The 24,832-nt window shown below is 39.8% G+C and overlaps 1 protein-coding gene across 1 annotated transcript in view; it reads left to right on the top strand.

Annotated features, from left to right (window-relative positions):
* The window catches only part of xab2 (XPA binding protein 2), an 85,241-nt gene that overhangs the window by 16,398 nt on the left and 44,011 nt on the right, over positions 1 to 24,832 (top strand). Inside the window, exons 9-12 of the mRNA XM_063035964.1 lie at positions 9,134 to 9,253; positions 13,026 to 13,157; positions 16,915 to 17,046; positions 20,371 to 20,484. Coding sequence (XP_062892034.1) covers positions 9,134 to 9,253; positions 13,026 to 13,157; positions 16,915 to 17,046; positions 20,371 to 20,484 — 498 coding nt within the window. The remainder of the gene's footprint in view (positions 1 to 9,133; positions 9,254 to 13,025; positions 13,158 to 16,914; positions 17,047 to 20,370; positions 20,485 to 24,832) is intronic.

Genomic DNA, 24,832 nt, shown 5'->3' with positions numbered 1-24,832 from the left:
CAAACATAAAATCGTCTGAGAAAACCAAAAAAAGGTAGTTGGAGCATTAAGCTCTTTCCAATGTTGTAAAATACATCTTTTCGCCATTAAAGTAAGAAATGCAATCATTCTACGGGCTGAAGGGGAAAGATTACTAGAAATTTTAGGTAGTCCAAAGATAGCAGTAATAGGGTGAGGAGAGATATCTATATTTAATACCTTAGAAATAATATTGAAAATATCTCTCCAAAAAGTTTCCAAAGTAGGGCAAGACCAAAACATATGAGTTAAAGAGGCTATCTGCCCCGAACATCTATCACAGAAAGGATTAATATGCGAGTAAAAACGCGCTAACTTATCTTTGGACATATGTGCTCTATGCACCACTTTAAATTGAATTAGGGAATGTTTAGCACAAATAGAGGAAGTATTAACTAATTGTAAAATCTGCCCCCAATCATCCACAGAAATGGTAAGCCCCAATTCCTGTTCCCAATCTACCCTAATCTTATCAAATGGAGCTTTCCTGAGTTTCATAATAATATTATAAATCATAGCCGATGCACCTTTCTGACATGGATTAAGGTTAATTATTGAATCTAAAATATATATAGGAGGAAGCATTGGAAAGGAAGGAAGTATAGTACTTAGAAAATTTCTAACTTGTAAATATCTAAAAAAATGTATTCTTGATAGGTTATATTTATTAGATAATTGTTCAAAAGACATAAGGGAACCATCTAAAAATAAATCCAAAAACCGTAAAATACCCTTAGTCTTCCAAGTTTGAAAAGCGCGATCCGTAAAAGAGGGAGGAAAAAATATGTTACCTAAAATAGGAATCGCTAACCCGAATTGATTAAGATCAAAAAATTTTCTGAATTGAAACCAAATACGCAAAGCATATTTAACGATCGGGTTAGAGACCTGCTTAAGGCGTTTCGAATCAAAAGGAAGAGATGAACCTAAAATAGAACCAAGTGTATAACCCTGAACAGATTGTAATTCCAATGCTACCCATTTAGGAATAGATAGTATATCCCGGTCAAGTAACCAAAATTTCATATGTCGAATATTAATAGCCCAATAATAAAATCTAAAGTTAGGTAATGCTAAACCTCCATCTCTCTTAGCTTTCTGTAAATGTATTTTACCCAGTCTCGAATTCTTATTCTGCCAAATAAATGAAGAAATTTTAGAGTCGACTTTATCAAAAAAAGATTTAGGAACGAAAATTGGTAATGCCTGAAACACATATAAAAATTTTGGCAAAAAAAACATCTTAACTGCATTAATACGACCAATCAAAGTTAAATATAAAGGAAACCATTTAGATGAAAGTTGAGTAATATGGTCTATTAATGGTAAAAAGTTAGTCTTAAATAAATCTTTATGTTTACAAGTAATTTTAATCCCAAGATATGAAAGGTAATTATTAATCAATTTAAATGGAAATTTATAATATAAGGGAAGATGTTTATTAATCGGAAAAAGTTCACTCTTACTAAGATTTAATTTATAACCTGAGAAAAGACCAAATTGTGCTAATAACTCTAAAACAGCAGGAATAGATCTCTCAGGATTAGAAATATATAAAAGTAAATCATCAGCATAGAGTGATAATTTATGGGACTTTAATCCCCGAGTTATCCCAGTAATATTTGAAGATTCTCGAATAGCAATTGCAAGAGGTTCTAATGCAATATCAAATAATAGGGGACTAAGAGGACAGCCTTGTCGAGTACCACGAAAGAGAGGAAAAAAAGGTGAGTTTAAAGAGTTAGTACGAACCGAGGCTACAGGGGAGTGATATAACAGTTTAATCCAGGATATAAATTTCAGGCTAAAATTAAACATTTCAAGCACCTTAAATAAATAAGGCCATTCTACTCTATCAAAAGCTTTCTCGGCATCTAAAGAAATAACACACTCAGGAACATTTTGTGAGGGAGTATAAACGATATTTAACAATGTACGAATATTATAAAAAGAGTAACGACCTTTAATAAAACCCGTTTGGTCTTCCGAAATAATAGAAGGAAGTACTTTTTCTAGTCTATTTGCTAATAACTTAGAAAAGACTTTAGAATCAACATTTAATAAAGATATTGGTCTATAAGATGCACATTGAGCAGGGTCTTTATCCTTCTTTAGTATTAAAGAAATTGATGCTCTATTAAAAGATTCCGGAAGTTTACCAAGTTTCAAAGAAGCCTCAAAAACCTTATAGAGCCAGGGAATCAATAAAGAAGCAAAACATTTATAAAATTCAACGGTAAACCCATCAGGGCCAGGAGCTTTCCCCAGATTCATAGAAAAAATAACATTCTTAATCTCATCCATTGTAATGGAAGTATCTAATAAAGAAGACATATCCTGTGAAATCTGAGGAAAGTCTAACTTATCTAGAAAATCATTCATATATTTAGAATCTCGAGGAGACTCTGATTGATATAAAGAAGAATAAAAATCACAAAAGGTTTGATTAATCCCCACATGATCCAATATCAATCGATCATTTTGGTTATAAATCTGATTGATTTGAGATTTAACATAATTAGATTTCAATTGATTAGCCAGCAGCTTGCCAATTTTATCACTGTGAACATAAAAATCACTTCTTGTTTTCTTTAATTGGTTTACAATCGAGGACGAGAGTAGTAAACTGTGTTCCATTTGAAGTTCAGTTCTTTGTTTGTATAGCTCCTCAGAAGGAGCCATAACATATTTCTTATCAATTTCTTTAATCTTGTCCACAATTGCCATCTCCTCCTGCTTCTGTTTCTTCCTCAAAGCAACGGAATACGAAATAATCTGACCCCGAATATAGGCTTTAAAAGTGTCCCAAAGAGTGTTAACCGAAATATCTTCTGTATGGTTAATTATAAAAAAAAGCTCAATCTGTTCATTCATAAAATTAACAAAGTCTGAGTCCTGAAGCAACAGCGAATTAAAACGCCATTGTCTATTGTTTGGTATATTGGCCATAATTTTAATAGAAAGCTTAAGTGGAGCATGATCCGAAATGGTTATAGAATCATAATCACATTTAATCACTGAAGGAATGAGACGAGAATCAATAAAAAAATAATCAATTCTTGAATAGGAATGATGAACATGTGAAAAAAAGGAAAAATCTTTTTCCTGAGGATGCAGAAAACGCCAAATATCCGTCGACCCAGAATCAGAAAGGAAAAAATTAATCAAATTTGCAGATTTATTAGGTAAAGTCCGTAAAGGAGCTGAACGGTCCAAAGCTGGAGATAAACAGGTATTAAGATCTCCGCCCCAAATCAATGAAAACTCGTTCAAATTCGGAAACTGATCAAACAATGATTTATAAAATTCCGGACAATCCATATTAGGAGCATAAACATTAACCAAAACTACTTTTTTATTAAATAGTAAACCACTAACCAATAAAAATCTACCATTCGGATCAGAGATAATATCCTGTTGTATAAAAGTAACTGAGGAATCTATAAAAATAGAGACGCCTCGAATCTTAGCATTGGAGTTCGAATGAAATTGTTGTCCCTTCCAGAATTTGAAAAAACGTAGTCTGTCCCCCCTCCGTACATGGGTCTCTTGTAAAAATAAAATTTGTGCTTTAAGTCTCCGGAACACTTTAAAAACTTTTTTTCTTTTAATAGGATGATTAAGACCATTAGTATTCCAGGAGACAAAATTAATAATAGACTCCATAAATCCTAAAGTCAACCCACAACAGGGAGGATTGACAATAGGCGCGACCCACAAACCCGGAGAGGGAACAGAACATACAAAAGATACCGGGGAAAAGGACGCAACCAGTACTTCAATAATGTATATAGCCCAAAGAAAAACAAACTAAAACGTGAAGCCCCTCCCGCCACTCCCCAGCCCAAGACCCCAAGGCAAAATCTAAAGCAGACCCGCCAGAAAGAAGCAAGCGCTAAAACTACCCCCATGACTTCCGGTATACGCTCCCTAAAAAAAAGGTATAAATATGAAAAGGATCAGCTAATTGTAAAACAGTAAAAAAAAAGTTAGCTCAATTAGAATACACACAGAACAGAACAAAAGCCGGAAAATATATATTAAAAAAAACCACAATAAACCTCAAACTCATGAATAGACACAGCAACAAAAAAAATAGGATTATTAACATAAAGTAATTATAAAAAGCAAAACAGAATAAAATTTAAACAAAAACTACAAAATTTAAGGCCGCACAGGAAATACGTAAGATGACAAAAGGGAAGTAACCACCCAGAATCCCCTGGGAAAAGAAAGAAATGACGCAGTTAAAAAGAAAGTTTAGTAGCCATATTAAGAAATCGAAAGTAAACTTTTCTGCCCAAATAGGGCACAGAAAAGTTAAAACCAACCAATTCACAGCCTCCGATCGACGGAGAAAATTAAAAAGAAAGCAATTAGGATGTTGGAGATGAAAGTTGATCCAGATAACTCTGGGCATCCAATGGAGAATCAAAAAAACGAAGGGCTCCATCTGACATGCGAATCCTTAGACGTGCAGGGTACAGCAGCGCTGGTCTTAAATCCCTCTTATAGAATTCCGACATCACGGATCTGTAACGGACCCGTTGGTCCCGAGGTGAGAAATATTTCCCATCTTAGCTCAAGTCTTGTGATATAATGGGTAACCTAAAACAGTAACTGTTAAATTTATAAACACAAGTTCTGCAGAAGATGGAAATCTTGGGTTACACAAACAAAATGCTGGAGGAACACAAAATGGTGCTTGGACCCGAGTTTTTGAATTGAATTGACTTTATTTCTTACATCCTTCACATATATGAGGAGTAAAAATCTTTATGTTACATCTCTGTCTAAATGTGCAATGTACAATCATAGTAATTTATAATAAATAAAACAGTCAATATAACATAGAAATATACTCAAATCACCGTGAGTTAATCAGTCTGATGGCCTGGTGGATGAAGCTGTCCCAAAGCCTATTGATCCTGGCTTTTATGCTGTGGTACCGTTTCCTGGATGATAGCAGCTGGAATAGATTGTGGTTGGGGTGACTTGGGTCCCCAGTGATCCTTCGGGCCCTTTTTTCACACCTGTCTTTGTAAATGGACTGGTCAAAGAATACTGAGGCTGTCTACAAGAAGGGTCAGAGCCGTCTCTATTTCCTGAGGAGGTTGAGGTCCTTTAACATCTGCCGGACGATGCTGAGGATGTTCTACGAGTCTGTGGTGGCCAGTGCTATCATGTTTGCTATTGTGTGCTGGGGCAGCAGGCTGAGGGTAGCAGACACCAACAGAATCAACAAACTCATTCGTAAGACCAGTGATGTTGTGGGGATGGAACTGGACTCTCTGACGGTGGTGTCTGAAAAGAGGATGCTGTCTAAGTTGCATGCCATCTTGGTCAATGTCTCCCATCCACTACATAATGTACTGGGTGGGCACAGGAATACATTCAGCCAGAGACTCATTCCACCGAGATGCAGCACTGAGCGTCATAGGAAGTCATTCCTGCCTGTGGCCATCAAACTTTACAACTCCTCCCTTGGAGGGTCAGACACCCTGAGCCAATAGGCTGGTCCTGGACTTATTTCATAATTTACTGGCATAATTTACATATTACTATTTAACTATTTATGGTTCTATTACTATTTATTATTATGGTGCAACTGTAACGAAAACTAATTTCCCTCGGGGTCAATAAAGTATGACTATGACTGTGAAATGCCCTGAATCATGGGAAGTTCACAACTACAGATGCACTGGGCTATCCGCACCACTCTCTGCAGAATCCTGGGATTAAGGGATGTCTTATGAAGATAGGTTGAGCAGCCTGGAGGTTTTCTCTTTGGAGCAGAGGAGGATGAGAGGTGACTTGATAGAAGTGTACAAGATGATAAGAGTTGTGGATTGAGTGGATACCTGGAGAGTTTTTCCCAGAGTGGAAGTGGCTAATACAGGGGGGAAAATTTTAAGTTGATTGGAGTAAAGTATAGAGGGATGTCAGAGGTATGTTCTTTACACGGAGAATGGTGGGTGTATGGAACACCTTGCCAGGGGTGGTGCTGGATGCAGATACATTAAAGGCACCTAAGATGCGTTTGGATAGGTACGCATGGATTATAGAAAAATGGAGGGCTATGTTAGGAGGAAGGGTTAGGTTGATCTTGGAGTGGGTTGCTTAGAGTAAAAGGTGGATACAACATCATGAACCAAAGGGCCTACATGGTGTTGTAGTGTTCTGTTTTATGAACTCAGCAATACAGGCAGCATCTGAGTTTCTCCAGTGTTTAAGTGTGTTTCCTTTTAAAAAGTGCTTTATCCTTTTTTTCATACTGATAAATCCAAGGCCAACACCTTTTCTTCTAGCAGTTTTTGTTTTATTTTTCTCGTGTTGAAAAGTTTTACCTGACTGTTCATCCCTCATACCTCCGAACTTGGCATGATGGCGTAATTGGTTTTGCCTTTTTTAATTTTGACCTCGGCCACTTGCCCTGCATAAAAAAAATAACTTTTGTAATGTAGATGCAGATCAGAAAAGGAAGTGATTGTTTCCAGTTTTCAAAGAGTGTTTTGCAAAGTTTATGACTAGGCTGCTTTGAACAGTAACACAATATTCTACCACTTAAATTAGAGCTTCTTTCACTGCTTGTCATAGCTTATACATGGACATGTTGCCAATCATTGCCTGTGACACCCAGTTGTTAAAGTAAATTATTATCAATTATTACCAATTATTATCACTGTATACTACATTGAGATTCATTTTTGCAGGCATTGACAGGACAATAACGAATTTATTAAAAACAGACTGACAAACAACCAACATAGAAAAGAAAGCATTGTGCAAGTTAAAAAAAAAATACTGAGCTTGAGTTGTAGAGTCCTTGAAAGTGGTTCTCCAGGTTGTAGAATCAGTTCAGTGTTGAGGTGAATGATGTTATCCATGCAGGTTCAGAAGCCTGATGGCTGTAGGGAATCACTGTTCCTGAACCTGGTGTTTTGGAGTTGCTAAAGCAGATCCACAATCTGCCTTGTCCTTGAGATCTCGTTTTTCAATATCACCTGTATGCCCAGCTTCAGTATTGGTCTGGAAAAAGCCAAGATCAGATGTAGATAAATTACTGGTTCACAGGTGTACTATAACCTCAGCAGGTCAGGCAACATCTATGGAGTGGGATAAACTCTTCAGGATTGGGATGAGCAGAAGCCAGTATAAAAAGGTGGGGAGAGTGGAAGGAGTACAAGCTGACAGGGTTAGTTGAGTCCAGGTGGGGGGGGGGGGAAGGAAAGTGAATGTGAGAGATGGGGTTAAAGTAAGAAGCTGGGAAGTGATAGGTGGAAAAGATAAAGGGCTGAAAAAGAAGGAATAAGAGGAGAGTGGACCATAGAGCAAGGGAAAGAGGAGGGGCACCAGAGAGGGGTGCTGGACAGGAGAGGAGTGGAAAAGGGGTGAGGGAGTACCAGAATGGTAAAAGAGGGGGGAATTACTGGAACTCAGAAACTGATTTTCATGCCAAAAGGTTGGAGGCAACCCAGATAGAATGTGGTGTTGCTCTTCATTCCTGTTTTTTGTGTGTGTGTGTGTGTATGTGTATATATCTATATATATATTTACATATATGTGTAAAATATATATGTGTGTAAATTTACATATGTACAAAATTAACACACTGTAGTGTGAAGTGTGCATTAGAATAATCATTCCAGAGGTAGGGACAGATTTAGTTTTCTTTTGAAGATTTCAGATTGTTCATTGTCATTACTGTCAGTATACAACTGTAAAGAAAGGTACATCAGATGCAGTTTAAAACAATGCAGTAAGTATTAACACAATAAATAAATAAGATTAGCTTACATACATAGACTTACTGTATGTACATGAAGTGATGCTTGGCACAGGAATGTCTGTACATAATGGTGGTGGGTTGTTTGCTGGGTTAGGTTAATGGGCGGAGGTGTTGAACAGCCTGATGGCTTTGGGGACAAGTTTGAGTCTGGTCGTTCTCGTGTGGATGCTATGTGGCCTCCTCCCTGATGGGAATGGTACGAACAGTCCATGAGCAGGGTGGATGGGATCCTTCATGATATTACCAACCTTTTATTGACACCTTTCTGTATATCTGTCTTTGAAGGTTGGTGCTGTTGATGCATTGGAATGTTTTAACTACATGTTGCAGAGTCCTCCTGTCTGCTGTACTACAGCTTCTGTACCACACAGTGAGGATGCTCTTAACTGCACATCTGTAGAATGATGTGAGTATGGATGTGCAAGGCTCAGCTCCCTTCAACCTCTGCAGAGAGTAGAGATACTGGAGCGCTTTCTTGACTGTGTAGGATGAGTTCTGGGACCTTGAAAGGTTGTGTAAGATGTGTACTCCCAGGAGTTTGAACCTGCTGTCAGTTTCTACTTGTGCCACCCATATGAAAAGGGGTATGAGTGGTGCAAGTTTAGGAAATGAAGGTAAACTTGGGGTTTTCCTGTGCATGTGGCTTAATTTCATACTGGGTAGGATGCTTCACTGATATTGCTGGCCTTTTTCCATCACCTTTTTGTATATACACTTAGTGGCCACTTTATTAAGTACAGCTGTCCATCTGCTCATTAATGCAAATATCTGATCAGACAATGATGTGGCAGCAACTCAATGCATAAAAGTGTGCAGACTTGGTCAAGAGGTTCAGTTGCTGTTCAGACCGACCATCAGAATTGGAAAGAAATATAATCTAAGTGACCTTGACCATAGAGTGATTGTTGGTGCCAGATGGGGTGGTTTGAGTATCTCAGAAACTGCTGATCTGTGATTTTCATGCAAAGTAGTCTCGCGTTTACAGAGAATGTGCAAAAAGCAAAGAAATGTCCAGTGAGCACCCAGTGGGAGAAAATGCCTTGTTAATGAGAGAGGTCAGAGGAGATTGGTTCAAGCTGACAGGAAGGTAACAGTAACTCAAGTAACTACGCATTACAACAGTGGTGTGCAGCAGAGCATCTCTCTGAACACATAACACATTGAACCTTGAAGTGAATGGGCTACTGTTTTCCACTCCTGTACCTAAAGTGTCCACGGAGTGTATATCCTTGATGGCAGGTAGATTGGTACCTAACCACCATCAAGTAATGGGATATGAAGCTTTGGGGATGAATAATTTTCTATCCTTGTTTGTCTGTATTGTAGATAATAAACACTTACACAGAAGCTGTGCAGACAGTTGATCCAATGAAGGCTACTGGAAAACCGCATTCCTTATGGGTTTCATTTGCAAAGTTTTATGAAGAAAACGGACAAATTCAGGATGTGAGTTGAACTTTAGTTGTATTTTAAAACTTTACAAGTGCTGGATAATACATTGGTTGAATACTATAAGAACAAAAGGCATAGGAGCAGAATTAGGCCGTTTGGCCCATTTAGTCTTCGTCATTCCATCAAAGCTGATTTATTTTCCTCTCAAGCCTCTTCTCCTGTAACCTTTGACATATTTACTAATCAAGAACTTGTCAACCTCTGCTTTTAAATATTAAGACATCGGAGCAGAATTATGCCACTTGGTCCATTGAATCTGCATCACCATTCAATCATGTCTGATTTATTTTCCTCTCAATCCCATTCTCCTGCTTTCTTCCCTTAACCTTTGGCACCTGTACTTATTTAACCACCACTTTAAATAAACCCAGTGTTTCCACAGACATCTGCGGTAATGAATCCCAAAAACTCACCACCCTCTGGCTAAAGAAATTCCTCCTCCTCTCCATTTTAAAGGGATGAGCTTGTGTTCTGAGGCTGTGACCTCTGGCCCTCATGCTGCAGGGTTGCCTCGGGGGAGATGCCCGGAGGTGGTGTGGGAGAGAGATGGAGTCGATGCTGGGGTGGGGGCTGCCCCCTCCTGATGGTGCTGCCCTCCAGTGGGTGTGTGTGTGTGTGTGTGTGTGTGTGTGTGTGTGTGTGTGTGTGTGTTTTTTTGCACCTTGGCCCCAGGGGAACGCTGTTTCGTTTGGCTATGTTCATGTGCATGATTGAGAGACAAATAAACTTCAACTTAGCTCTCTCACTATTGGAAACATCCTCTGGACATCCACTCTCTAGACCTTTCAGCCTGTCCTTTTGTTACTAATGGGACTGATGCAGACAGATGAATGGTGTAGTTGAGTTGGGCCAAATATCCTGTTTCCCTGCTGTATGATTCTATCTCTGTCTTTGAGACAGTTATAGAAACATGGTTAAGATAGTCCCCTTTCTGAGACAGAATGGTCTGTCTGGGCCTCACCTTTGCCCGTTTCGCCCATATCTCAGTGAGTTCCGCGCCCACCAACATCAGGTTCTTCCGCTGCCTCTGTCTCCGAGCCCAGTCTTTGGCAAGGATTCCACATCCCACGCTGATGACCCCGTCTCCAACCATCCACCTCCTCTTGGACACCCTGTTCTGGTTCTCTGCTTACTCTGGATCTTTTTATCAAATTGTCAATGAGACATTTCAATTTCAACGCTCCCTTCTCCTCCAACTTGACCCTTTCAAACGCACTGCCCTCCACTCTCTCCACACCAGTCCCAACCTTACCATCAAACCTGCAGACAAAAGGGGTGCTATTGTAGTCCGTGCACTGACCCCTACCTTGCTGAGACCAGATGACAACTCTTAGACATCTCCTTATACCTCTCAAGGTTTCCACTCCACACCATCAGAAAACTGACTCTGATACTATCACTAGTCTCATTCACTCTGGACAACTCCCAACCACTGCCACCAAAATCAATAGTTCCCTTACCCCGCTCTGCTGGCATTTACCTCCTACTATCCAAGATCCACAAACCAGACTATCTGGGTAGCCCTGTTGTCTCTGCCTGCTCCTGCCCTGCTGAACTTGTGCCCTTGTATCTCAATTCCATTCTGTCCCCCTTGGTTCAGTGTCTTCCCACCTACATCCGCAACACTTCTCATGCCCTCGATCTCAGTAACTTTTAATTCTCACCTCATCTTCAGCATGGATGTTCAGCCCATATTCACTTCTATCCCCCATCAGGAAAGCCTCAAAGCCTCCACCACCACCTTCCTCTGGTAGAACTGGTCCTTGCCCGGAACAATTTTTCCTTTGGCTTCTCCCACTTTCTCCAAACCCGAAAGGTAACCATGGGCACTTGCATTGCCCCAAGCTGTGCCTACCTCTTCATCGGCTATGTAGAGCAGACTCTGTTTGAAGCCCTCCCTGGTTATACTCCCCAACTCTTCCTCTGCTAGATTGACAACTGCATTGGTGTTGCTTCATGCACCCCTGCTAAGCTCATCAATTTTATCAATTTTGCTTCCAAATTCCACCTTGCCCTGAAATTCACTTGGGCCATCTCTGACCCCTCCCTCCCCTTTCTTGATCTCTCTGTCTCCATCTCTGGAGACAAACTGTCAATCAACATCTTTTATAAATCTACTAATTCCCACAGTTATCTCGACTATACCTCTTCCCACCCAGTCTGCTCTAAAAATGCTAATCCCTTTTCTCAGTTTCTCGCCTCTCCCGCATCTGTTCTCAGGATGTGGCTTTCCATTCCAGGACATCAGAGATGTTCTTTAAAGAGCAGGGTTTCCCTCCCTCCACTGTTGATGCTGCCCTCACCCACATCTCCATTTCCTGTACATCTGCGCTCACCCCATTTCCAGCCATCTTAATAGTTCCTCTTGTCCTCACATACACCCCATCAACCTCTGCATCCAACACATTATCCTCCGCAATTTCCACCATCTCCAAAGGGACCCTATCACCACACATTTTTTTACCTCCCTCGCCCCTCTCTGCTCCCTGTGGTAATCACTCCCTCCATGATTCCCTTGTCCATTTGTCCCTCCTCCATCATCTCTCTCCGGCACTTATCCCTGCAAGCGGCCTAAGTGCTGCCCCAGTTTAGAAAAATTGGGGAGGTGGGGGAAGATCTCATTGAAGCCTATCAAATATTGAAAGGCCAAGACAGAGGATGTTTTCAATAGATCAATCCAACCCTCCCCTCCCACAGATCCTTCCATTTTTCTTTCGTCCATGTGCCTACCCAAGAATCTCTTATGTATTTGCCTCTATCACCACACTTGGCAGTGCGCCTCACGCACCCACCACTTTGTGTAAAAGCCTAGCTCTGACATCTCCCCTATACTTTCCTTCAGTCACTTTAAAATTATATCGGCTTGTATTAGCCATGAATGTACACATTCTTTAAACTTGCTGCTTTGCTTTTTAGAATCAGAATCGGGTTTATTATCAGTGAAATATGTCACGACAACACTCACAACACGCTGGAGGAACTCAGCAGGTCGGGCAGCATCCGTGGAAAAGATTGGTCGGCGTTTCGGTCCGGAACCCTTCGTCAGGACACATTATCCTCCACAACTTGGTCCTGACGAAGGGTTCCGGCCTGAAACGTCGACCAATCTTTTCCACGGATGCTGCCCGACCTGCTGAATTCCTCCAGCGTGCTGTGAGTGTTGCTTTGACCCTGGCATATGCAGAGTATTTTGTGTTTAAAATATGTCACGAAATTGTTTTTGCAGCATCAGTATTAAAATGTACGATAAATTAGAATAAGGAATATATAAATAAAGAATTAAATAGTGCAAAAAGAGAACAAAAATCATGAGGTTGTGTTTACAGATTGATGAACTATTCAGTAATCTGATGATAGAGGGGAAGGAGGCCAGTCAAACCAAGCAGCAGCTACAGAGCCTTGCAGTGGCACGTTGTCACAGCTACACAGATGGTGCCACTCCCTACTCGCAGCTCTTGTGGCAAGGGGGAAAGAACTTTTTATTCATTTTTCATTTATTTAGAAATACAGCACAGTAACGGACCCTTGCAGCCCAGCCAACCCACATGTCCCCGACAACATGCATGTAACTAATTAACCCACGAACCTGTACGTCCTTGGAACATAGGAGGAAAATGGAGGACCTGAAGGAAACCCACGCAGTCACAGGGAGAATGTACAGATCCATAACAGACAGTGGTGGGAATTGTCGCACTAACTGCTGCATAACTGTGCTGTCACAGTATATATGCAAACATCTTATGGACACTTTCACTTTATGTTTCAGGCACGGACTATATTTGAAAAAGCTACTAAGGTAAATTTTAAGCATGTGGATGATTTGGCTGGCGTTTGGTGTGAATATGGGGAAATGGAGCTGCGCCATGAAAATTACGATGAGGCACTCCGACTACTGAGGGTATGTTGTTGAATGTTCAATTATTTTTTTCTCCAATTTGTTTCCTACCCAGATTAGGACATAATGCTCTTCAGTACAGGCCCTTCAAACCACAATGTTGTGTTGACCTTTTAATCTACACCAAAATCAACCTAACCCTTCCCTCCTACATAGTGCTCAGTTTTGCTATCATCCATGCTCCTACAGTATCTAAGAGTTTCTTAATTGCTCATAATGTATCTGTCTCTACCACCATCCTGGCAGGGTGTTCCACACATCCACTATTCTGACAACTCCCCCTATACATTCCTTCGATCACCCTAAAATTATGCCCCCTCGTATTAGCCGTTGCTACCCTGGAAGAATGGGTCTGGCTGTCCACTTGATCCCTGCTTCTTGTACACCTCTATCAAGGTACCTTTCATCTTCTTTCACTCCAAAGGGAAAAACACTAGTTTGCTTAACCTATCCATATAAAACATGCTCTCTAATCTAGGCAACTAATACTGGATTTTCAGTCTGGGTACGTACATCCGTCCCCGAAAATACAGATTGCCTGTTCCAAAACCAGGCATTGGCAACCTGAGATACATTTGCCATTGAAAATTAGGTACTTCAGATGCTTTTCTACCACATCCAGTCCATCCAGTTGGCATGCCACCTGGAACTTTGATAGACTTCTACAGATCCACAGTGGAGAGTATTCTAACTGGTTGCATCACACCAATACCAGGAATTGAATTCAGTGTAACATCACTCACCTCAAATCTGAACTGATCCCACAATCTACAGGCTCAATTTGCATACTGTTCATCTTCTCAGTATTATGTACGTATTTATTTATATATTTTATTGCACAGTTTGTCATCTCTTGCACTTGTGTTGTTAGTCTTTATTTATGTATAGCTTTCCACAAGTTCTTTATTTTCATGTAAATACCTGCAGGAAAATGTATGTCAAGGTAGTATAATGTGACATGTGTAATTTTATAATAAATTTACTGTGACTTTGACTCCAGTTGTGATGCAGTCACCTGAAGCCACCAGGTGGCAACATTGAGCTAGCTGGGAAGTACTGGCAATAGCTCATGGACACCCCACTCCACTGAGTTCACACTCCTTGATTATCACGCATACTCGTTACCACCATCAGGGAGGAGATACAGGAGCCCGGAGACATCAACTCAGTTTTTTCGGAATAGCTTCTCCCCCTCCGTCGCCAGATAAAGCATTCACTGGAGACATGGAGTTGTAACCCATTTTAACTTCCCAGCTGTTTGAATCCTCAACATAAATACTGGTCATAATTAGAATCAGGTTTATTATCTGCATGTCCTCCTGGACTTGTTTACATACTGGTAACTTGTAAGATTACAGATTTTCTTTAGATGTCTTTAATTCCCCACTTTAAAATATGTTTCAAGGGTCAGCTTTTTTTATTAGTAAATCTACGAGCAGTGTGTCCAGGTTCAAAGTCCAAGTAAATTTATTGTCTAAGTACATATATGTCACTGTATGCAGGCATTCATGCAGAACAAAGAAAAACAATAGAATTAATTAAAGCTACACATAAAGGCTGACAAATAACCTAAAAAAGACAAACAGTGCAAATACAAAAAAATAAAATAATAATACTGAGAACATGAGTTGTAGAGTCCCTGAAGGGGAGTCATTGGAATCTCAGATATTGGCATACTATGCTGCCTGGGACGGTAGTGAAGCAGATACAGTAGAGACATTTAAGAACCTACTAGATCAGCACATGAATGCGCAGAGAATGGAGGATTGTACAGGCAGAAGCGATTTGATGAGATCAACAAAACCTTGTGGGCTGAAGGGCTAGTTCCAGTGTTGTACTGCTTTCTGTTCAGATTCCTGCTCTAGTGGATCAGCTACAGTCCCAAGCCCTCCAACGAGCTAGTGTCTTAAAATACACACACTCTCCATCTACTTTGCAAATAAATTATAGGTATTTCCTTCATCAGCTTTAAAGCATTTTAATGTCCCAAAATTGCAAGTCTTCTGTGGTGTTTTGTCAGATCGGGCTGACTGTTTGTATGGCTCTATAAATATTTACATGAAATTTACATATCCTTTACATATTTCTCTAGCAGTTTTAACCCCCTGCATTCTCTAGCTCCACTTTATTATAGCTCCACTTTGCGTCAGTTACCGGTTATTTTAATTACTCCCTCGATGAAGATTTTTCTCCCAAATTCCCTCTTGGATTTATTAGTGCCTTTACTTCTGGACTCTGCACACAAGAGAAATCATCATCTCTCTGATTATTCCATCAAATATTCACATGTTTATGATTGCAGTCTTTTCTAGTGCTTTCTTTTTTTACAAATAATTATCAATCTTAACAGCTTTAATCTCAATGATCTGAATAAATTATTCCACATTTCTTGAAATTCTCTGTGGAAGGAAAAATGTAACCGCTCTCATTATTCTTGTGACAGCTTTGAATTAGTGTTACCATGAAGCAGAATTACATTGGATTGATCCTTACTGCTCATTGAGTGTGTAAGGCATTCCATAAAGTGATAGGATACTGGAGCATGATTAGGCCATCCGGCTCATTAAGTCTGCTCTGCCATTCCATCATGGATGATTTATTATCCCTCTCAACCCCATTCTCATGCTTTCTCCCCAGAATCTTTGATGTCTTTACTAATCAAGAACATATCAACCTCTGCATTAAATATACCCAATGACTTGGCCTCCTCAGCTCTCTGTGACAATGAATTCCACAGATTCATCACCCTCTGGCTAATGAAATTCCTTCTCGTGATTGTTCTAAGGGGGTGTCCTTTTATTCTGAGAAGCATCCTCTCCTCACCCACTTTATCTAGGCCTTCTATCTACATCTATTTGTGTGGACTGTTGTACTCCGTTCATGATTACAATGGTGCACACTAATAGATGGTCAGTAATCCAGTTACTATTATGTGAGAGGTATGAGCTCAAGTTACATCTAGTCAAATAGATTTAGAATTTAAACTCAATACTCTGTAATTTGTAGATTAAAAATCAACTAGTAATTGGTGTTGGTAGTGATTGTCTACATAAGCTACCAGATTGTCATTAAAACATATCTGATTAATACTCTGTAATTGACTCTCTAATTTGTGGACGGAGATCAACTAGTCTTTAGGTACTTCTTGCTTCTTCAGTGAAGCAGACAGCATAATCAAAGACCACCCCCACCTCGGACATTCACTCTTCTCCCCTCTCCCATCAGGGAGAAAATGCAAAAGCTGAAAAACGTGTATCACCAGGCCCAAGGGCAGCAACTGTTATAAGACTATTGAATGGGCCCCTAATATGATGGGTCAGTGGGTTTATTGATCGTTCTTAATTGTCTCTAGTGTGTAGGTGAGTGGTAGACACTGGGAGGAATTGATGGGAACGTGGGGAGAATAAATTGGGATTAGTTTAAATGAGTGCCTGATGATCAGCACGGACTTGGTAGGTTGCCATGCTGTGTGACTGTGTTAACAAAGAGCTACCATTGTGTATGTGTGTATGAAATTTACTGTGTGTATGATTATTTGTACCCCTCTTCAGGTTTCTGTCTCTCTTTGTCCATTTCTAACTTTATCTGCATAAAGATGTGAAGGAGCAGAGGGCCGACAATAATCTTTATCCTGAAGAAGGGTCTCGGCCTGAAATGTCAGCTGCTTATTCTTTTCCATGGATGCTGCCTGACTTGCTGAGTTCCTCCAGGATTTTGTGTGTGTTGCATAATCTTTATCCTGTATTCCTTACCTCTGCAGAGAGCAACCGCAGTACCAGCAAAGAGGGCTGAGTACTTTGACTCAACAGAGCCTGTCCAGAACAGGATCTACAAGTCGTTGAAAGTCTGGTCCATGTTAGCAGATCTGGAGGAGAGTCTCGGCACTTTCAAGGTGACTAAAGGATAAGTTCTTCTATTTTTTGCTTTACATGTAAATGTAAGACTGATGAGAGAGTGCTTAAGTATGAGTTTTAATTTTACAGTCTATTTGCTCTAGTTTGTCACTGGTATTAATTCAATGGGCTAAAGTTTATATGTATTACATCAATGTATTCAGAATAGAGGGTTCAAAATTTAAATTCCATTAACCAAATTTCAGGATTTTTTTCCCTATGCATGGAAGGAGGATGCTTGATTCATTGCGTCTATCTTTGACCTTAACAGAACAACTCCATTGGTGTCCCCTCCTAATGTTTCAATAGCCTTGCACCTTATTGTCTCTCACATGATGAGAAATTTTCATTCAGTTCCTTTGCTACTTAAGCTGAGGAGTGACTTACTGCAGCTGTCGTGATTAGTACATCAAACACCACCACTCTTAATATTCGCCGCCCCCCTCTGCTGCTGCCTTTAATATTCACCCCTCCACCAAGTCTACAGAGATCATAAACTTATAAGTTTAGGTTCTTAGAGTTATGAGAGGCGTAGATAGGTTAGCTAGTCACATGCCCTTTTGCTTCAGCCATCAACAAGTGGTACAGGAGCCTGAAGACTCTCATCCAATGATTCAGGAACAACTTCTTCCTTCTATCAGATTTCTAAACGGTCCATGAATTCATGAACACTAATTGTTATTTCTTTTTTTTGCACTATTTATTTGATAATTTATAGTAATTTATGACTTTACATTGTACTGCTGCACAAAACAACAAATTTCACATGTAGGTCAGTGATAATAAAGCTGATCTTGATTCTGCATCTTTTTTCCCCAGAATAGAAATTCTAGGTTGATTAGTCCTGTGTTTTAGTTACACTAACTCAGTTCTCTCTACATCTCCTGTAGTCAGAATTCTGTTACCTGCACAGGCAGTGGATAGTTGGATGGGGAGTGAAAGAACATGGGAAAGTTTGTAGGTGTCCATGCAGTGAAATCCTTGCATAAGATTAAATGTGTCATTTCTACAAAATGCTGTGGCAGCTTAATATGTGAGATGCATGTCCTTTAAAGGGTGAGGTTATCGAATAAATGCTCCTGTTTCAGCACAAAGAGAGTACTTGCTCTCTAGCATATTTCTACAGATGTACTGTGGAGAGCATTCTAACTGGTTCCATCATTTTCTGGTATGGGGTGGGGTGGGGAGAGAATGCACATGATTGGAAGAGGCTACAGAGGGTTGTAGACTCAGTGTGGTCCATCATGGGCACTCTCCTCCCTGCCAACGAGGGCACCTTCACCCAGGGCATGCTCTCTTTTCATTACTACCATTAGGTAGGAGGTACAGAAGCCAGAAGATTCACACTCAGCATTTTAGGGAAAGTCCCTTCCCTTCTCCACCATCATATTTCTGAACAGTCAGTGAATACTACCTCACTATTTTTGCTGTGTGTGTCTGTCCCGTCTCTGCCCCAATTACATTTCATGAAAATAGTTTTAAAAAAGACAAAATACCATTTAATTGTATTTAAATGAAAAACAGAACAAATTAGAATACTGTCAATACTACTACAGTACTGTAAAATTGTGTTAATTCCTAACAGTTATCAAAAGAGGGATTAATCTGCTGTATGTTATTGTGTTCTTTTGATTGACTAAGTGAACAATATCAGCGCAGACACCTTCTGTAAGTAATGGATTGCCTTCATACAATCCTTTCAATGATTACATCCTCCAAACCTTCACTTTCATCGAAACATTCAAGATGATTGTGGATACTTTGAAATTCTTTGTAGATCCTAACTTAGTAGTGAAGTTTCCTGGCTGTTTCTGGCTTCTCTAAGCCTGAATGCTTGGAAGTACAGTGAGCAAAATGATTCTGAATTGTCGTGCTTCTTATTTCTCCCAATTATCACCAAGAATCGGTGCTTTTTGGACACACATGCAACTGAAGCTATTTTAAAATCTGTTCATCCTAAGTGCAGTATAGTGTCTAATGGCCACACAAGTGCACGCAACTGATGCTAGTTAGAAACTTTGGCAACAGTGTCCTGCCCCAATTAAATGGCATAGTGTCCCAAATAATTGAAGGGAATCCGGGCTATTTTCTTGATTAGTTTTCGATCTTTAAGAGTTGGCCCAAATAAGTAGATGTCCTGATTAACCGATGGCCCAATTAACCTGAGTCCACAATATATCTTTATATATCTTATTGTGATTTATAATATATTGTATGTATTGCATTGTACTGCTGCCACAAAACAACAAATTTCACAATGTTTGTCAGTGAAAATAAGTCTGATTCTGATCCATTTAAATCATTTGCAGTTCTTGTTTTACAGTAGCACACGTCTCCCGTACTGCCTGCATATTAATGCTTGGCCGTGCACCTGATGTGTATTATGGCTGCTAGCAGGTATGTTTTTTATCCCCCCAGGAAGTAAATGGAAGTGAAATTTGAATGAAATTTCAGTTTCATACCATTGTGTCTGTCTTATTAAAACCATAGACAGAGAACTTTATGACTTTATCATTATAAATAGTAGGAACCTGGAGATGGCCATTCAGAACCAAAATCAGGTTTATTATCACAGACTTGTATGATGTGAATTTTTTTGTGATAGTAGTACAGTGCAAAGATATAAAATTACTATAAATTACAAATATGAATAGTGCAAAACAGGAATAAAGAGTAAGTGTTCATGGACCATTCAGAAATCTGAAGGGAAGAAACTGTTTCTGAATCATAGAGTCTAGAGCTACAGGCTTCTGTACCTCCTCCCCAATGGCAGTGACAGGAAGAGTGCATGTTCTGGATGTTTAGGATCTTTAATGATGGATGCCATCTTCTTGAGGTATAACCTCTTAACAAAGTCCTCGATGGTGGAGAGGGTTGTGCTTGCGATGGAGCTGGCGAAGTCTACAACACTCTGTGGCCTCTTGCAGTCCTGCCCCTCAAGCCTGTTCAATGAGCCATCACATCATAACTCCAAGAGGCACCATTGGATAGGGACCCTGTCAGACAAAGTAAGAACCAGAGTTATTCAAATGATAGTACGGCAGCATTTAAGCTGTCATTGACAACCCTGAGGTATAAAGTAGGTTCCATTATCATTGTTAAAATTTGTAATCTTCATTCTGACTGCAGGTTGGTGATGTGTCTTGTGTTAAGGATAAAATGTGATCATGAAATAAAGGCTAAAATGTTTTAAAAACAAAGTAACTTGTGATATCGGGCACTAAAATGTTATTGTTCTCTTTTGCAAGTTTTAAAGAAGAGCATTCTCTTTTTGAGAAACATTTTTTATAATCTATTCATTTTTATATTTTGCTTTTATTTAGTCCACGAAGGCCGTGTATGACAGGATTATAGACCTCCGAATTGCTACCCCTCAAATCATCATCAATTATGCAATGTTCTTGACAGAACACAACTACTTTGAAGAAAGTTTCAAGGTGCGTGGCTATTTTTGTTTTATTAATCTGATTTGCACTATTGTACAATGGGGCACTGATGATTTGTTGTTATGGTCTGGTGGTTAACTCTGTGATGATTGATACGTAAAAGAAGACTCTCTGGATGAGTACATCTGAAAATTCAAACACTGCTGGTTTATAGTCCAGAAAACGCAAGTTATATTGTTGATACGGTAAAGTAAAGGATCCAAGACTGATTACTCCTCATTCCCTTTTCTTTTCCCCACACTCCTTTGGATGGCCATTAGATAGAAACAGCCTAAGTCTTGAGACCACGCAGATACATAGTCATAGCAATATTAGACCCACGACCTCTCATTATGCTTTCTTTCCCTCAGACTCCTTTGGATGATCATTGGATAGAAACAGCCTCAGTCTTGAGTCCCACTGGAAGTGTAGTCGTAGTGATAGAAACACAACCACTTGTATGGCAGTGAATATCTTTCATGATAACTAATTTAGAAACACAGTAGTACAGTCGTGAGCATGTTGAATGAGCCACCAGTGCAATGAGCTGAATTTCAACTTTGAAAATTTGTTGAAATTCGATGGGAGGAGGCAGTTTAAATGGTTTGGCATGGACTTGGTAGGCTGAATGGCCTGTTTCTGTGCTGTACTTTTTTTATGACTCCAAGTAATTTCTTGAAAGGAGGGAAAGAAGTATACCCATGCTGAAACTCATTGAAGGCCATTGGGTTGTGATAATTGTGTTAAATATGACTTTCTTGACCATTGGACTTGGTGCTTCTGTTACAGAATCTTATTTCACAATGGAAAAATTGCACAGAAGATGTGGAGAGTCTGCAAAGAGATATAGATAGGTTAAGTGAGTTGGCAAAGACCTGGAAGATGTGGTACAAAGTCATCCACTTTGGAAGGAAAAATAGACGATCTGATTAGTTAAATCTTGTAAGGTTGCAGCACACTGTTGTGCAGAAGGGCTTGCTAGTGCATGAATCGCAAAAGGTTGGTTTGCAAGTGTGGCAGGTTGTCAGGAGGGCAAATGGAATGCTGGCTTTCACTGCTAGAGGGATTGAATTTAAGAGCAGGGAAGTTATGCTGCAGCTGTTCAAGGTACTGGTGAGTCCACACCTGCAGTACTGTGTGCAGTTCTAGTCTTCTTCCTTGAAAAGGGACTCTAAAGGAAGGGGACTATATTTGCTTTGGAGACAGTGCAGCGCAGGTTCACTAGCTAATTCCGGAGTTGAGGGGAGTTAACCTAAGAGGAGAGATTGAGCTGCCTGGGACTATACTCCTGGAATTCAGAAGAATGAGAGGGAATTTTAGAGAAACAAATTTATGAAAGGAATAGATAAGATGGAGTACTGTGTGCAGTTTTGGTCTCCAAATTTGAGGAAGGACATTCTTGCTGTTGAGGGAGTGCAGCGTAGGTTCACAAGGTTAATTCCCGGGATGATGGGATTGTCATATGTCGAAAGATTGGAGCGACTGGGCTTGTATACTCTGGAATTTAGAAGACTGAGAGGGGATCTTATTGAAACATATAAGATTATTGATTGGACACGCTGGAGGCAGGAAGCACGTTCCTGCTGATGGGTGAGTCCAGAACCAGAGGCCACAGTTTAAGAATAAGGGGTAGGCCATTTAGAACGGAGTTGAGGAAAAACTTTTTCACCCAGAGAGTGGTGGATATATGAATGCTCTGCCCCAGAAGGCTGTGGAGGCCAAGTCTCTGGATGCTTTCAAAAAAGAGATGGATAGAGCTCTTAAAGATAGTGGAATCAAAGGTTATGGGGATAAGGCAGGAACTGGATATCGATTGTGGATGATCAGCCATGATCACAGTGAATGGTGGTGCTGGCTCGAAGGGCTGAATGGCCTACTGCACCTATTGTCTATTGAGGCAGGAAAGTTGTTTCCATTGATGATTGAGACCAGAACTAGGAGACATAGCTTCAAGATTAGGAAGAATAGATTTAAGATGGAGATGAGGATGAAGTGTTTTTCTCAAAGAGTAGTGAATCTGTGGAATTCTGTGCCAGGGAAGCAGTAGCGGCTACCTCATTAAGTATATTTAAGACAGATTTTTGCATAGCAGGGGTATTAAAGATTATGGGTAAAAGGCAGATAGGTGGAGTTGAGTCCATGGCTAGATCAGCTGTGGAATAGGCTTAATGGATCAGATGACCGACTCGTGCTCCTGTTTCTAATGTTTCATAGCTTGAATCTAAATGCTTCAGGTCTGACTACCTTTATCAGGCTATAAGTGGAACACTATACCTTCAGACTTGCAAATAAGTGCTACCTAGTTAACAAGCCAAAGAATGAGAATCAAGTTTATTATCATTGACATCAGTTGTGATATTTGTTGCTTTTCCACAGCAGTACTGCGCAATACATGAAAATTACTATAAATCACAAAATATGTAAATAATGCAAAAAGAAGAATATAGAGTAGATGTGGAGCAGATGTTTCCATTAGTGGGAGAGTCTAGGATCAGAGGGCACAGCCTCATAATAGAAAGAAGTCCCATTTAGAACAGAGATGAGGAATTCCTGTATCCAGAAGCTGGTGAATTTGTGGAATTCCTTGCCACAGACAGCTGTGGAGGCCAAATCATTGGGTATATCTAAAGTGGACGTTGATAGGGACTTGATTAGTAAGGATGTCAAAGGTTACGGGAAGAAGGCAGGAGAATGGAGTTGAGGGTGAAAATAAATCAGCCATAATGCCAGAGCAGACTCAATGGGTTCAATAGCCTAATTCTGTTCCTGTGTTTATGGTCTTCTGGAAGTAGTATTCATGGACTGTTCAGAAATCTGAGAGTGGTGCATACATAGGAGTGTGTAACTATCATTCTTTACAGATTCCTACAGTATCTAGACGATACTTGTCAGGCACAGAATTAAGATGTACCACATTACGTTTTAAATGTCGATAGATATAATTCAGAAAGTAGCAAAAACATTTCCCTAACCATTTGTCTCCAATATTAAATGTCATCCCTTTCCCATGTGCAAAATTTTATTACTGTATCTTAGCAACCGTATTTAATTCAAGAACTTTAATGATGCTCAATTTACCGTTCATTTCAGTTTCATAGTAGATAAATCCTGTGGAATTATATTTCTTGCTCCTTGTTTTCAAAAGGATAAGAATAAGGAGAATTTCACACTGAAGCTGTGTACTTTCTCCTCACATGATGTGTAAATGTACTAGAGCATTAAAGTGAGCCTTTCAGTGCAGAGCCCACCTCAGAAAATGCATCACACACTTCAGGCTCTCTTCAGCCATTGCTTTGTGAGATAAATGGTGTTTGGCCCTGTTACGCTACACAGTATAGCACAGGAACTGTGGCTGGGGCCAACTCAGAGCGCAGTAGACTGGGTTGCTGTGCAAGGTGTTAGCATAAGCTCAATGGGCCAAATTCCTTCCCTATTCACAGTATAATTCTGTGTATTGTCTACAACACAGCCAATGGAAACTGCAATCTTATTTCAAAGTTACTTAATTGATACTGAAATTAGTCGCAGAAACAGGCTCATTAACCTAGTTTGTACAGTATGTACTATCCATGATGTCTCTTTGACATCTTGGATGGTATCATTTGCCTGCATTTGATATCACTTTCCTTTAAACATTTCCTATACATGTAGGTGTCCAAAGGTCCTTTAAGCATTGTACTTGTGCCTGCCTTGGCAACTTCCTCTATTAGCTATTTGCAAAGACTGACTACCTTCGAAGTTGCCTCTCAGGATTCTTTTAAATCTTTCCTCTCTCACTTTAAATCTATACTCTGTCGTTGGATACTTCCCAGCCCTGGGAAAAAGATTGGGACGATTCACCATATCTGCACCCTCTCATGATTTCATATATTTCTGTAAGGTCATCCCTCAGCCTCTTTCTCTTCAAGGAAAACAGTCACAACCTATCCTTATAACTCAAGTCTTCCACTCCCATTGGCATCTTTCTGCATCTTTTTTGCGCCCTTGTATATTTTTGTCATTAAATTCCCAAGTTGTTTTATTAAATTGTTTGATTCAAATTATTATACTTTTTTGAAAACACTTTTTAAAAAGTCTATGCTCAAATATGGAAGATGGCTTTATTTTAACTGAACTTTCAGTAAATCAGAAGGATCTAGGAATACAAGTCCATAATTCCTTGAAAGTGGCGCATCTGATAGAGAGGGTGATAAAGAGAGCTTTTGTCACGTTGACCTTCATAAATGAAAATATTGTGTACAGGAGTTGCAATATTATATTGAAGTTCTATAAGACATTGGAGAATTGCATGCAGTTCTGGTCACCTACCTAGTTGAAAGATATCAATAAGATTGAAAATTTACAAGGATGTTGCCGGGAC

The sequence above is a fragment of the Mobula hypostoma genome, chromosome 29 (genome assembly GCF_963921235.1).
Source record: "Mobula hypostoma chromosome 29, sMobHyp1.1, whole genome shotgun sequence".
Lineage (NCBI taxonomy): Eukaryota > Metazoa > Chordata > Chondrichthyes > Myliobatiformes > Myliobatidae > Mobula > Mobula hypostoma.
The sequence above is the reverse complement of the archived record's forward strand: the minus strand, read 5'-3'. Positions and strand labels throughout refer to the sequence as shown.